Source organism: Littorina saxatilis, linkage group LG15 (genome assembly GCF_037325665.1).
Source record: "Littorina saxatilis isolate snail1 linkage group LG15, US_GU_Lsax_2.0, whole genome shotgun sequence".
In the NCBI taxonomy this organism is placed as follows: Eukaryota; Metazoa; Mollusca; class Gastropoda; order Littorinimorpha; family Littorinidae; genus Littorina; species Littorina saxatilis.
The window spans coordinates 42,162,011-42,177,902 of record NC_090259.1 but is presented as its reverse complement, the minus strand read 5'-3'; the positions used below and the strand labels follow the sequence as shown (position 1 = coordinate 42,177,902).

Sequence of the window (15,892 nt, the reverse complement as noted above, 5' to 3'; positions counted from 1 at the left end):
GCGGGTAAAACAACAAAACCAGTACTAGAAGTTGGACTCTTACTGGTTCCAATGACCAGCCTACCTTTTTTTTCTGGATAGTTTTCATCATAAAAGTTTGTGTACCAGTTTGAACAAATATTAGCGCCATCACTGCATAAGAGTTAGGCTGAAACACCCACACTTTCAAGCTTGCCCATGAGAACGGACAATTTTTGGAAAAAAAATTGTGTCCGAAACACATGCTCTCCTGCACATCCCTCGCTAGTGATTGGCCCCTCCAATATTTGTCAGAGGAAAGGCAAGGGTATTAACTCTTCCACAACCCATACAAACCTGACACTTGTTTTTGGAGTGTACGCTTCTCATGTGTACGGGTTCAAAAGTTAAACGAAAGAGAAATTAACCTCTCTGTTCAACGAAGGGAAAAAAGACAGGTTTTGAGAATGAAACCAAGACAGAAAATGAAGATGCGCATGCAGACTCACTGGCCACTGTCTTGTATGGGATGCGGAGCGTGGTGGCAACGTCAGGGAAACTGTCCGACAACTCGTTTGTTTCATAGTGTTCCACCAAGTTCTGCACACACAAAATTAACTGTGAGGAAGCAAACTTTATACATAGTGAATTCAACTCAAACCTTTTCACAATATTCTTCTGTTCATTTAAATCTTCTTTCTTGTTCATGGGCTGCAACTCCCATGTACAATCATGTTTTTGTAAGCGTGGGCTTCTATGTGTATGGCTATTTTTCCCTTGCCAAATTGCCATTTAGGCAGTCATACTTTGTTTTGGGGGAATGCATGCTGGCTATTTGTGTATTTCTATAACTTACTGAACTCTGACATGGACTACAGGAGGTGTGTGTGTGTGTGTGTGTGTGTGTGTGTGTGTGTGTGTGTGTGTGTGTGTGTGTGTGTGTGTGTGTGTGTGTGTTTGGTCTTGTTGTACACAGTGACACAAAGGGGGATAAAGTACTAGCACATGGAAACATATTTTAACATGGAAAATCTCCAACCTTAGCCTACCAGGTACACCAGGGATTCGATGCTCGAACCTTCCACTTTGAAGGCCAATGTCTCTAACCACTAGGCCATTGTGCCCATCTTACCACTGAGCTGCAAGAATTCTACACTTTGACAACTTACCTGTACACCGTCGAAGTAACGTCCGTCTGCAAGGAAGAAACGACCTTGAGGGCTTCTGTTGACCTTGATGTGCCGTACTGCATTGGCGTATCTGCAAATACAATCACCATGATGAACTATCTAGCAAACGGAACTTTCAACTTGATAGGATTTGACTTTTTAGAAGCTATTCAGTGCGAGATCAGCTTGATTTTGTTACCTACCTACTGCAGTACTTTACAAAGAACTATTTTCAAACTCCTCGGTCCTCTCACTTTGAGTGTGCCAAGGTACATGGTGTAGCTTCTAAAGCAGATCCACATGCTCCACAGAAGGGGGTGCAAACAGCCATGAAGTACAGCATACATCGGACTTGTTGTCCCAATGGTTTTCAAAAATCCAAAACCGATAGTCACTGCTGACGTTCCAAACTCAAGAATCAAAACCAAGAATGGTAAGGTAATACTAATAGAATGTTTTAATATCTAACCATTTGTTCAAAAGTACATGGACCCAAGTGTCTTTACAGTAGATAGACAGACAAATAAATGAAGCGAAAACTCAGCGGTGATCAGTGGCTGGCAAGATGGTCAGAGCCATGAAGAAGTCGATGAAGAGGACCACTATTAGCACAGGTGAGAGATAAGACGTTGTCATACGGGATACTCACTTAATACTGAGGGAGAGCTGGCCTTTGTTAGCACACGGTGAGAGATAAGACGCTGTGATACGGGATACTCACTTAATACTGAGGGAGAGCAGGCCTTTGTTATCACAGGTGAGAGATAAGACGCTGTCATACGGGATACTCACTTAATACTGAGGGAGAGCTGGCCTTTGTTATCACAGGTGAGAGATAGGACGCTGTGATACGGGATACTCACTTAATACTGAGGGAGAGCTGGCCTTTGTTATCACAGGTGAGAGAAAAGACGCTGTGATACGGGATACTCACTTAATACTGAGGGAGAGCTGGCCTTTGTTAGCACACGGTGAGAGATAAGACGCTGTGATACGGGATACTCACTTAATACTGAGGGAGAGCTGGCCTTTGTTAGCACACGGTGAGAGATAAGACGCTGTGATACGGGATACTCACTTAATACTGAGGGAGAGCTGGCCTTTGTTAGCACACGGTGAGAGATAAGACGCTGTGATACGGGATACTCACTTAATACTGACGGAGAGCTGGCCTTTGTTATCACAGGTGAGAGATAAGACGCTGTGATACGGGATACTCACTTAATACTAACGGAGAGCTGGCCTTTGTTATCACAGGTGAGAGATAAGACGCTGTCATACGGGATACTCACTTAATACTGAGGGAGAGCTGGCCTTTGTTATCACAGGTGAGAGATAAGACGCTGTGATACGGGATACTCACTTAATACTGAGGGAGAGCTGGCCTTTGTTATCACAGGTGAGAGATAAGACGCTGTGATACGGGATACTCACTTAATACTGAGGGAGAGCTGGCCTTTGTTATCACAGGTGAGAGATAAGACGCTGTGATACGGGATACTCACTTAATACTGAGGGAGAGCTGGCCTTTGTTAGCACAGGTGAGAGATAAGACGCTGTCATACGGGATACTCACTTAATACTGAGGGAGAGCTGGCCTTTGTTAGCACACGGTGAGAGATAAGACGCTGTGATACGGGATACTCACTTAATACTGAGGGAGAGCTGGCCTTAGTTATCACAGGTGAGAGATAAGACGCTGTGATACGGGATACTCACTTAATACTGAGGGAGAGCTGGCCTTTGTTAGCACACGGTGAGAGATAAGACGCTGTCATACGGGATACTCACTTAATACTGAGGGAGAGCTGGCCTTTGTTAGCACACGGTGAGAGATAAGACGCTGTGATACGGGATACTCACTTAATACTGAGGGAGAGCTGGCCTTTGTTAGCACACGGTGAGAGATAAGACGCTGTGATACGGGATACTCACTTAATACTGAGGGAGAGCTGGCCTTTGTTAGCACAGGTGAGAGATAAGACGTTGTGATACGGGATACTCACTTAATACTGAGGGAGAGCTGGCCTTTGTTATCACAGGTGAGAGATAAGACGCTGTCATACGGGATACTCACTTAATACTGAGGGAGAGCTGGCCTTTGTTAGCACACGGTGAGAGATAAGACGCTGTCATACGGGATACTCACTTAATACTGAGGGAGAGCTGGCCTTTGTTATCACAGGTGAGAGATAAGACGCTGTGATACGGGATACTCACTTAATACTGAGGGAGAGCTGGCCTTTGTTAGCACAGGTGAGAGATAAGACGTTGTGATACGGGATACTCACTTAATACTGAGGGAAAGCTGGCCTTTGTTAGCACAGGTGAGAGATAAGACGTTGTGATACGGGATACTCACTTAATACTGAGGGAGAGCTCGCCTTTGCGCACAGGGTTGTTGGTGACTCTAATGAGATAGGTGCCGTCAGGACAGGCGTCCAGCTGTCTCTGTGCCGCAGGACGCTCCATTTCCCCCACATACCTGTCACAACACGCAACACCTTGTCACTTATTCAACCTCACATGTCACACTCAACATCTCCTAACTAAACATACCTGTCACAATACTCAACGTCTTGTCACTAAGTTAACCTCACATTCTTCCACACAACACAACAAGCTGGTACAAGTTTGTATTTTGGAGGCAAAGTCCTTCTCGTGTAAATGATTCAGGTCACAATTGCTTCCCAACAATTTCTTGTGTCTCCTATTCCATCACTTGCATTCATTTCTTTTATCAGTCGCTTCACAGCATTAGCAAGGAAACAAACCCATGAGAGTGACACATTGAAATGAAACCACAATTCTGTTCTTAAGTCATGAAACGTCATGTGCTCGCTGACAACACTCTGAGAGCTAATTAACTTAACGATTCTTTAACTTGGATCATTCATCAACAAATATCAAGGACAGAGGGTGTTCTCAGCAGAAGTCTTGGAAAACTCACTATTGCTAAAACACAGATCATCTAAAGATGAACAGTTGACAAATCTAACATGCTGTGCTTTATACATTGCAAACAAGACAGCACAAAACTGACACTACCTTTCCATGCAGGTAAAACAGAAAAATGTATTACTAACTACGTTTACATTATTTTAACAGAAAGAGTACGTCACACATTTTTTAAATCATAATACAAGAAACATGTAGATGCAGCGCATTTGAAATGCTGTAAGGCAGAAAGATTTGCATTCCCTGATGCGTCAAAAGCTCTTAAGTCCAATCAATTTTTAACTTTCACCTAATTTAGTTGCTGATAAACAACTTAATAATCATTTGTCTTTATTTTTGAAATAATTCTCTTGTAAAATATATATATATTCATCAAATCAAAATGTCTCGTCTTCTTTATCATTGTGGTCTTAGTCATGTGCACATGCTGTTTGATGAAGTTTGAAGTGCAAGAGTGCAAACCCTCTTGAATAAAAACAACAACAATATTTTAATTAGAAACGTCATTAACATTGTTATTGTTATTATTAACTGATGGATAATGCTGTCTTTGTTTCTGGCATTATCATAGTCTGTGATAAAATTAATTACATCATAACCATTAATACACTGTATTGGGAATAGTCAACACTTGGGATTAGACAAAGCACACAAAGAGGTTGGAAAAGAGAACCAGAGGAGAGTGAGGGGGAGACAACAACGGATCCATAGGCCAATTCCGGAAATAACTGTAAGGTTTGTATAGTTTGTGAAAGAGTGAACACTCTTGCTTTTAGTGAGGCAAGCTTTCTACACGTGCTCCTTGTCCACATGTGTCAGACACACCCCTCGCTAGTGACTTGACTTGCAATGTCACGTGTTTCAGACACACCCCTCGCTAGTGACTGGCTTGCAATGTCACGTGTTTCAGACACACCCCTCGCTAGTGACTGGCATGCAATGTCACGTGTTTCAGACACACCCCTCGCTAGTGACTGGCTTGCAATGTCACGTGTTTCAGACACACCCCTCGCTAGTGACTGGCTTGCAATGTCACGTGTTTCAGACACACCCCTCGCTAGTGATTGGCATGCAATGTCACATGTTTCAGACACACCCCTCGCTAGTGACTTGACTTGCAATGTCACATGTTTCAGACACACCCCTCGCTAGTGACTGGCTTGCAATGTCACGTGTTTCAGACACACCCCTCGCTAGTGACTTGACTTGCAATGTCACATGTTTCAGACACACCCCTCGCTAGTGACTTGACTTGCAATGTCACGTGTTTCAGACACACCCCTCGCTAGTGACTTGACTTGCAATGTCACGTGTTTCAGACACACCCCTCGCTAGTGACTTGACTTGCAATGTCACGTGTTTCAGACACACCCCTCGCTAGTGACTTGACTTGCAATGTCACGTGTTTCAGACACACCCCTCGCTAGTGACTGGCTTGCAATGTCACGTGTTTCAGACACACCCCTCGCTAGTGACTGGCTTGCAATGTCACGTGTTTCAGACACACCCCTCGCTAGTGATTGGCTTGCGATGTCACATGTTTCAGACACACCCCTCGCTAGTGACTGGCATGCAATGTCACATGTTTCAGACACACCCCTCGCTAGTGACTGGCTTGCAATGTCACATGTTTCAGACACACCCCTCGCTAGTGACTGGCTTGCAATGTCACGTGTTTCAGACACACCCCTCGCTAGTGACTGGCTTGCAATGTCACGTGTTTCAGACACACCCCTCGCTAGTGACTGGCTTGCAATGTCACGTGTTTCAGACACACCCCTCGCTAGTGACTGGCATGCAATGTCACATGTTTCAGACACACCCCTCGCCAGTGACTGGCTTGCAATGTCACGTGTGTCAGACACACCCCTCGCCAGTGACTGGCTTGCAATGTCACGTGTGTCAGACACACCCCTCGCTAGTGACTGGCTTGCAATGTCACGTGTTTCAGACACACCCCTCGCTAGTGACTGGCATGCAATGTCACGTGTTTCAGACACACCCCTCGCTAGTGACTGGCTTGCAATGTCACGTGTTTCAGACACACCCCTCGCTAGTGATTGGCTTGCGATGTCACATGAGAAATTGAAATGTTACGCCCTGACGGCAGAGCCATTAGGAGCACATGAGACAGGAAAACCCGGCTATGTATACAGAAAAATAAAATGAAAATAAATTTAAACAAGAAATTCCTCCGAGGTAGGAAAAACAACCCCGTCCTTACCATTCTCACTGCCACCAACTGAGAAGGTTATTTCCCTTTGACCATTAATATGTCACTCTATAAGTCCTTGTAGAATCTTAATCCACCAATAACTCCCTAACCGTGTGTTTGACTGGTCCCAATTTTTGTAAGGACCGTCTCAGGAATGTATAGAACCTGTTCACCAAGTTTGGTGACGATCGGTCCGTTCATTCTTGAGATCTATATGCGAACACAAACACACAAACAAACAAACACATCGACCGAATCCTATACACACCCCTATACCGGGGGTGTAAAAATGGTTTATCATGTCATGTGGGAAGTTGCACTCACTAAAAGCAAGAAGAGTATTCACTCTTTCAAAACCCACACAAACCCGACAAGTTATTTCCCAACATGGTCTATACGGTAGAGACAAGAGGAAAAGGTTGAGGGCAGAGATACCTACCAGTTATAGGCGTGCAGACTATTGGGGTCATTGACATAATCAGGGCCGTTAGCCACAGAGTGCGGGGCGGGGGGAGGGAGGGCGGAGAGGTCTTCCCCATTGGACACCACACGCCCCCCTTGTACATGCAAATAGGATTCCTTGCGCTGCAACACACCAACACTGCGCCATGCACTACACGTGTCGTATTACAAGGTACACACTAAAAACACAACAACGCATCTCGCCTATGTGGATACACAGGGTTCCTGCCACTGGAACACACCAACACTGCGCCATGCACTACACGTGTCATATTACAAGGTACACACTCAAAACACAACAACGCATCTCGCCTATGTGGATACACAGGGTTCCTGCCACTGAAAAAAAAAATGTACAGATAAAAAAGTCAGGGTTCCCGATTATGGGTGTGTATCTGTCCTTGTTTTGGGCCATGGAAACATGGCATCTCTTTTGAACGCCTGTCCGTCCTACTTTTCACCCCTTTCAAGAGCCCGTATTTTACCTGATTTTGCTGGAAGTAGATTTGAAATCGCCCAAAGATCTACAGAGTTGAATTTTGGGGTTGAATAAATGACAAATTCACACAAGAGTAATGACTGGTGTTGGAATGTTCCACAATTCAAATCTACATGCTGTGATGGCGGCACTTTCAAGATGGTGTATACAATTCTCCAATGGACAACTTGTTACTAACGCTGTGTAATGGGTTTTTGCCCCAGAAAGTATGTATGTGCTTGGGTTTCCTAGATTCCAGATTTGAATACCTGAATCTAACAGTTTTTGTCTGCTTTGACGAATGCGTAACCTCCAGGACTGAAATCATATGATGACGCACGGAAGTGGGGACTCTTGACACCAAAGAGTTGGATGAAAAAAACCGCTCACTGATTCAATTTTAAGCAAAGTTCCAGAGCATTTTCAAGCAAATCGTTGCATGTGTTTCTAACTTACAGCAGAGTGAATGTTCCTTGAACTGTTCTTGGTCCAATTTGCTAGGAAACGTTTTCAAAACTGCTCCATAGATAGTATACACCTTTGATTGTTAGAGACTGACCACTAACACAGTTTGTTCATAATTTCTTAACCGTTTTATCCTTCATAACTTTTTTCAGTTTAATTTCTCATCCTTTAAAACTTTTAATCTCAAAATAAATCAGGAACCCTGCACGCACACATATACACTCACACACACACACAATCAAAATTAGCTGCAAATAAAAAACTTTGAACACACACAAAAAAGACGAACATGCACAAATTATTCAACAAAACAAAAGGGAAAATACAGAAATGTTTCCACGGATGAGACACATTCAGATGTAACTGAACGAAGAGCTCTGCCCTGAAAAACTAAATAGCACCATGCAAGGGGTTAGGTTCCGACTCCTTGATGTACACTCATAATACTAATAAACGTTTTCCGGAAATAACTCTGACAGGATTTACAAGCGGAAGGGAGTTGCACCCCGCTACCAAAACCCGTTTTGCTCAAGGTCACGTGAGTTTTGCTTGAGGTCGAGGTCACGGCAGCGTGGGAAACATGACATGCATGCTTATTGATCACTGCAACGATCGTGGATGTGCAGATTTTCGAAAGAAAAAAGCATCACAACGATTGGACACTGCATAGCATACGCATCGAAGTCAGTTATTTGCCAGCCCTGAAAGTCTAAAGAATGGAGCATTAGCCTTTGGCTAGTGCTACTCACAATGTACCAGCCAGAAAACAAATTTTACTCGCCAAACCAACCATTTGTTTCAGCAACTTTACTCGCATTTGGCGAGTTGATGAAAATTTCTACTCGCCAGTTACATGTTTCTACTCGCCATGGAGAGTAAAATACTCGCCACTTTCAGGGCTGTTTGCTGCGATCGTGACTTTAACTGGTCGACCATGTGTTTTCCGTTTGACCATGTGTTTCACGTAAAGGTTGTTTGTACGAGTTTTTGTTAGCGGGGCGCAAAGCTCTTCCGCTTGCAAATCCTGTCAGAGTTATTTCCCAAAATGGTCTACTATGACAAAACAGAGGAATACACTGGGCACTCAAAGGGCTGCAACATGGCAAAAATCAAGTCACTCGTCATATCCACCAACAATACAAACTTCATGTCACAGGTAAACACATATCCACCGGCCTCCCCCCCCGGAATTTTGTTTCTCCAAAGAACCCAAATAGTGCTATTTGGTGTTATCTGAGCTCCAAGTTTGCCATTAAATTCAGTTTTTAGAACCTTTTTTTGCCTCCCCCATTTATTTTTTCGGCGGACACTTTTGCTTTTTCGGCGGAACAAACAATTGGGCGGACAATTCCCATGTCTGCTACATGTTGGAGGGAAACACACACACACGGGAACAACTGAGACGAGTACTGTCAGTTCATCACAGGCACAGGAACACTCAACCTAGAAATTAAATAACACCAACACATGAGGGATGAAAAACTCAAAACATGCAATAGGGATGTTCCAGTATCATCATCAATCAATCAATCAATCAATGAGTCTTATATCGCGCATATTCCGTGGGTACAGTTCTAGGCGCTCTGCAGTGATGCCGTGTGAGATGAAATTTTATACGGCCAGTAGATTGCAGCCATTTCGGCGCATATTTACCTTTCACGGCCTATTATTCCAAGTCACACGGGTATAGGTAGACAATTATTAACTGTGCCTAAGCAATTTTGCCAGGAAAGACCCTTTTGTCAATCGTGGGATCTTTAACGTGCACACCCAATGTAGTGTACACGGGGGGAGGTTCGGACACCGAAGAGAGTCTGCACACAAAGTTGACTCTGTGAAATAAATTTCCGCCGAACCTGGGATCGAACTCACGCTGACAGCGGCCAACTGAATACAAATCCAGCGCGCTACCAACTGAGCTATATCCCCGCCCCAAATGGCCAATCTGCTTATCAACTAAAATGGATCAATGGGACAATGCATATATATATTTTTTTAAAATTTTTTTTTTTAACCAAAATAGGACATTCAACAAAGATCTCAACCTGACTGCTAAGCTTCAATTCTGTATAGTGATAGTGAGAGAGTTAATGGAAAGTAAGAGAGAAAAAATCATTGTTAATAGGCCATTTGCCGGTGCTGCTGCGTCACTGCCTGTACGGGATTACTGCCCCTGATTTCTGGCAAAGCAGCTGAGTGCCAACAACGAGGAAGTGAGTCTTTTACACAGCTTTTTTGTTACTGCAGTTATCAAGACAAATATCAGTTTTCATTTGAAATGATGTCTATTGTTCTTTCTTTCTTTATTTGGTGTTTAACGTCGTTTTCAACCGGTTGTCTATTGTGCCGCTCTTCTCCTGCCCCCTCTATCACAATAAATAATCCTGTATCTTTGAATCAGAATGTATTTATTTGTTTATTCATCTATCTTTTCGTGTGGTTGTTTGTTTTATTTTCATGTGATGCATGTCAGTCGGTGGTCGCCTGGACTCATGTGTGTAAAAAATTGTGAGTCCATTTAGTTTGGAGTTCCTCTTCTCATTGTGAACATGCCAACAAGTGGGCTTTATTCTTTGCGCTATAATACAGCCGTGCATGCCATCGCCACAATATGGTTGTGCTGGCGATCCTTTCCACAAAAAGCTAGACGAGTTCAAAGAAAAAAAGCGACAGTGCTTGCCTGAAGGTCTAAGCCAAGGTCAGAGTCGCGCAGTAGCGGAAAAGGGCCTATTTACAAAGGAGAAGAAAAGAGCTGAGTGAAGATTACAAAAAGTGTAATTTGAAAACTGTCTACTGGGTGAAATTTACGTTTCAAACTTCAAAGAAAACCTTCAGGGTTTGTTAAGCAGGGTTGCCATTCCCTATATTTTCATGTAGCAAATATATCCAACTAGGAACTTTTACTGGTCACTTTCAAATGATAAATTAACTGAAACTGTGAGCTGTTTATCATACTGTATCAAAGGAATACCCTGCCACCAAGTGACATGCTCTTGCACTTGATACAGAAATTAACTTTAGGTGCAGTATAACCACAGATTAGGGTGCCCCTCCTCTTGAATTTAGGTGCAGTATAACCACAGATTAGGGTGCCCTTCCTATTGAATTCCGGTGCAGCATAAACACAAATTAGGGTGGCCTTCCTCTTGACTTTAGGTGCGGCATAAACACAAATTAGGGTGGCCTTCCTCTTGACTTTAGGTGCGGCATAATCACAAATTAGGGTGCCCTTCCTCTTGACTTTAGGTGCGGCATAAACACAAATTAGGGTGGCCTTCCTCTTGACTTTAGGTGCGGCATAAACACAAATTAGGGTGGCCTTCCTCTTGACTTTAGGTGCGGCATAAACACAAATTAGGGTGGCCTTCCTCTTGACTTTAGGTGCGGCATAAACACAAATTAGAGTGGCCTTCCTCTTGACTTTAGGTGCGGCATAAACACAAATTAGGGTGGCCTTCCTCTTGACTTTAGGTGCGGCATAAACACAAATTAGGGTGGCCTTCCTCTTGACTTTAGGTGCGGCATTAACACAAATTAGGGTGGCCTTCCTCTTGACTTTAGGTGCGGCATAAACACAAATTAAGGTGGCCTTCCTCTTGACTTTAGGTGCGGCATAAACACAAATTAGGGTGGCCTTCCTCTGGAATTTAGGTGTGGCATAACCGTACATTAGGGTGCCCTTCCTCCACGCAATGACTGCTGGTGTGAATATTCTGCCCCAGCAACAAAACGGAGTAGGCACAGAGGTTACGTATCTGAGGAAACTTATACATGTCCCTGATACGGTGTTGTTCCTGTATACATGGTAATGGAGAGAACTACTAGAGTACAGACACTACGAGGTGTTGCATTCACAGAGACAGGTTGAAACATGCATGCTGGAACACTCAGAGAAAACACTGTGCTCTTTGACCCGCTGTCAAGGTCAGCGGTCGTTATGGTGGCCTATGAAGAGGAGGCCTTTTTTCCCATTAATTCCTCATTCCAAACACGGACTAGACTTCAATTTAGGGTCTACTCCTTATTTTGTCTACCACTGATTCCAAACACTGATGAGCTTTCAAGGTCTATCCCTCATTTTGTCTATGACTGTTACACACCCTGTGTATTCTGTCCAGATAGCTAGGACACAGACGATTAAAGGTAATATCTATATTCTGCTAATGTTGCAGCAAATAAACTTTGAAAAAACTTTGACACTACATCTTTCAACTTGCAGATTCTCAGACTTGAAAGCAGCTGTAAGAAACTTAAGTCCAGAGATGATTCACTTGTAGATTGTATCCATGTCCCTGTCTGCGATTAACAGATTTCCATGACTAACGCAAAGTTCTGTATTATGAGGCGTGGGAGTGAGGGTGAAATAGTCTAAAAACGACCTTCACAGTCCAAAACATTGAACAAAATCCGGGCCTTATTCTCTAAAACTGCTCTATGATCAAAACATTGAACAAATTCCGGGCCTTATTCTCTAAAACAGCTCTATGATCAAAACATTGAACAAATTCCGGGCCTTATTCTCTAAAACTGCTCTATGATGAAATCATTGGAGCTAATAGGAATTTGTTGTTGTTGAAACAAGTCTGATTTCAGCCCAAAGTCTGAAGATTTTCAAATGTGATAATGGACAACACAACAAACAACCATCACAGCTAAGCACACTGGCTGACCAGCACTCCCTGACAGCTAGGTTCAAAGAGCACACGGTTAAAGACGGGTCAGTGGGGTGTCAGAAGGATCTCCATGGCGATGACCCCTACCACAGGTGAGACGAGGACATGGGCGATCCGTTGAGCGTGAGGCCCGTGTCGGGGCCAGTGGCGCCACCTGCCAGGCTCACCCCTAAACCTTTCACCACCGCTTCCTCGTAACTCTCGCGCACCGGCTGAGGAGGGGAGACACGCTATTATTTCTTTCACACATAGTTTGGCATACTCCAGATATAGCCCCGTGGAAGAGCAGACCTGTTTACCCCCAACAATTCACAAGAGTAATAGTCAAGTCAAAAAATAGTAACCCAGTGGTTACAAACGCCAACATTAGCAACACAAACCTAATTTGAAGCACATTTGAAAATGGTAGTCTGCCCGACTCAAATGGAGTATTTTTTCCCCCAAATCCTAAAAAATAGTCATAAATTACTCCAAAATAGTAAGGGTAAACAGGTCTGGTAGAGACGTCACTTACAGTGGCACCCCCCGTTTAAGAACTTCCAGTGAAAGATTCCATCCCTTTTTAAAGACCTCATTTTCTGATATTTTCTGTTTACAACCACTGTAAATTTACCCCCATTTGAAATTTGAAAGAAGACTCACTAGGCCCTCCATTTTGAGACCTGATTTTCTCAGATTTTTTTTATATCTTAAAAAGAAAAGGGAGGGGGGGGGGGTAGGGGGCGGGGCGGGGGGAGGTTCCACTGTACTCAAAGAAGAGTAAACATTTTGAGATTGATTCGGAGCGACGACAAAGTTTACACAGGGCTAAATCTTGATATTTCCCATGTTTGATTGAAAATAGGAAAAAATACCACTTGTCAGATTCCCTGCACATGCAGAGACATGTAATTGTAAAGCCAAATATAACCAACACCATTGTCTCTTTGGTGTGTTTTTTTAAATCACAATATCAGCAGGATGCCTCATCAATTACAATAAACAACTGTGTCACTTTAAGTTTAAATCAAGTTTCTTCTTCTTGTCGTTCGCTGTTCTTTTGCAAAATCAAGTTTAACAATTGCACTCTCACGTAATTTATCATCAATATTTTATTCATCTCAACAAAGCAGATACATTTCTTTTGATTTTAATACCAATGTTAAATGAAAGGCATTTTCATATAAATCCTTTCTTTACCAGTAAAAAAGAAACTAAGATAAAAACAAAAATCAAATATCGACTTAAAGTAAACTGCTACCTGACCAGCATAATCAAATAATAAACTTCTGGATATACACATATAAACATGAATCATACTTCTGCATAGTCATCCGTTATCAAACAATGATTAACAAGAATAACTTTAGCAGTTATCAATCAAGGAATGACTGTGATTGAACAGTCAAATAGATCAAAACCTATCAAAAGGGTGTAACTAACACTATCAGCTTACCTGAATTCTGTGCATGGTCACACATCTGCTGGGGAAAAAGCCTTCAACTCCATTGGAACGACCCTGTCAGTAGACACAGAGCACAACTACATGCAAGTTTCACAACAATTCAGTCTAAATACAGTATTACAAAATCATGACGAGCTTACCTTAGTAAGTGAAGTCTAATTGTGGTTTTATCCATCACAATGTAGAGAGGAAAGGGAGATAAAATTCAAATGTTTGAAGCACAGACAAACCACCTTCATTACACTCATGTCATTTGCATTGAGTACAAACACAAGACACAGGAAGAATGTAAAACTTAGTTTTAGCAAGAATTGTGTGTATGTGTGTGTGTGTGTGTGTGTGTGCATATGTGTGCGTGTGTGCATGTGTGTGTGTGTGTGTGTCTTAGTATGTGTGATAACATGCATGCATGTATGCGTGTATGCGTGTGTGGGTCCGTGCATGCGTGTGTGTGTGTGTCTCTCAGTAAGTGTGATAACACGTGTGTGTGTTTTAGTGTGTATGTGTGTGTGCATGCGTGTGTATGTGTGTGTGCATGCGTGTGTGTGTGTGTGTGTCCGTGCACGGGCATATGTGTGCGCATGTGTGTTTGTATCTCAATATGTGTGTTAACATGCATGTGTGTGTGTATGTGTGTGTGTGTGTGCGCGCGTGTGTGCAGACAGAGAAGAGACACTGACCTTCCACCAACTGGCGTGTGGCTGGTCAAGGACGTCGATGATGCTGTCTTTGTCAAAGGTGAGCACAGGACGCATGGCGGGGGGAGGGGCGGGGGTTCCCTTGTACCCCTCTGCAGCTTTGCCCTTGAACGGCGTCATTCCTGGAAAACAAAGGACACAAACAGTCACTACTTGCTAATTCTGTCAGATCGCACTTGAACAGAACTGTCAACAGTCACTACCATTTACCAATCTAATTCTGTCAGATCGCACTTGAACAGAACTGTCAACAGTCACTACCATTTACCAATCTAATTCTGTCAGATCGCACTTGAACAGAACTGTCAACAGTCACTACCATTTACCAATCTAATTCTGTCAGATCGCACTTGAACAGAACTGTCAACAGTCACTACCATTTACCAATCTAATTCTGTCAGATCGCACTTGAACAGAACTGTCAACAGTCACTACCATTTACCAATCTAATTCTGTCAGATCGCACTTGAACAGAACTGTCAACAGTCACTACCATTTACCAATCTAATTCTGTCAGATCGCACTTGAACAGAACTGTCAACAGTCACTACCATTTACCAATCTAATTCTGTCAGATCGCACTTGAACAGAACTGTCAACAGTCACTACCATTTACCAATCTAATTCTGTCAGATCGCACTTGAACAGAACTGTCAACAGTCACTACCATTTACCAATCTAATTCTGTCAGATCGCACTTGAACAGAACTGTCAACAGTCACTACCATTTACCAATCTAATTCTGTCAGATCGCACTTGAACAGAACTGTCAACAGTCACTACCATTTACCAATCTAATTCTATCCGAGCCCCCTTGAACAGTGCTACAGAGAACAAGAAGGGCAAAGCCCATACGACTCACATGCTTTACACATTTTTCCTACCAAAATACATGTGACCTTGACCCAAGGTCAAGGTCATCCAAGGTCATGCAACACAAAGCTGTTAATTCAAGACATAGGAAGTACAATGGTGCTTATTGGCTCTTTCTACCATGAGATATGGTCACTTTTAGTGGTTCACTACCTTATTTTGGTCACATTTCATAAGGGTCAAAGTGACCTTGACCTTGATCATATGTGACCAAATGTGTCTCATGATGAAAGCATAACATGTGCCCCACATAATTTTTAAGTTTGAAACAGTTATCTTCCATAGTTCAGGGTCAAGGTCACTTCAAAATATGTATACAATCCAACTTTGAAGAGCTCCTGTGACCTTGACCTTGAAGCAAGGTAAACCAAACTGGTATCAAAAGATGGGGCTTACTTTGCCCTATATATCATATATAGGTGAGGTATTGAATCTCAAAAACTTCAGAGAAAATGTGAAAAATGTGAAAAATAGCTGTTTTTTAGGCAACATTTATGGC

The 15,892-nt window shown here is 42.9% G+C and overlaps 1 protein-coding gene across 8 annotated transcripts in view; it reads right to left on the bottom strand.

Annotated features, from left to right (window-relative positions):
* The window catches only part of LOC138949355 (guanine nucleotide exchange factor VAV2-like), an 82,390-nt gene that overhangs the window by 11,104 nt on the left and 55,394 nt on the right, over window positions 1–15,892 (bottom strand). For 7 of the 8 annotated variants that reach the window (XM_070321148.1, XM_070321150.1, XM_070321151.1 and 4 more), the window contains 6 exons: window positions 14,503–14,642; window positions 13,814–13,876; window positions 6,740–6,885; window positions 3,490–3,612; window positions 1,128–1,218; window positions 468–558 (listed from right to left, as the gene is read on the bottom strand). In XM_070321148.1, the coding sequence (XP_070177249.1) occupies window positions 468–558; window positions 1,128–1,218; window positions 3,490–3,612; window positions 6,740–6,885; window positions 13,814–13,876; window positions 14,503–14,642 (654 nt within the window). Of the gene's footprint in view, window positions 1–467; window positions 559–1,127; window positions 1,219–3,489; window positions 3,613–6,739; window positions 6,886–12,465; window positions 12,591–13,813; window positions 13,877–14,502; window positions 14,643–15,892 lie in introns of all 8 variants that reach the window. The other variant, XM_070321152.1, reaches the window with a different exon arrangement.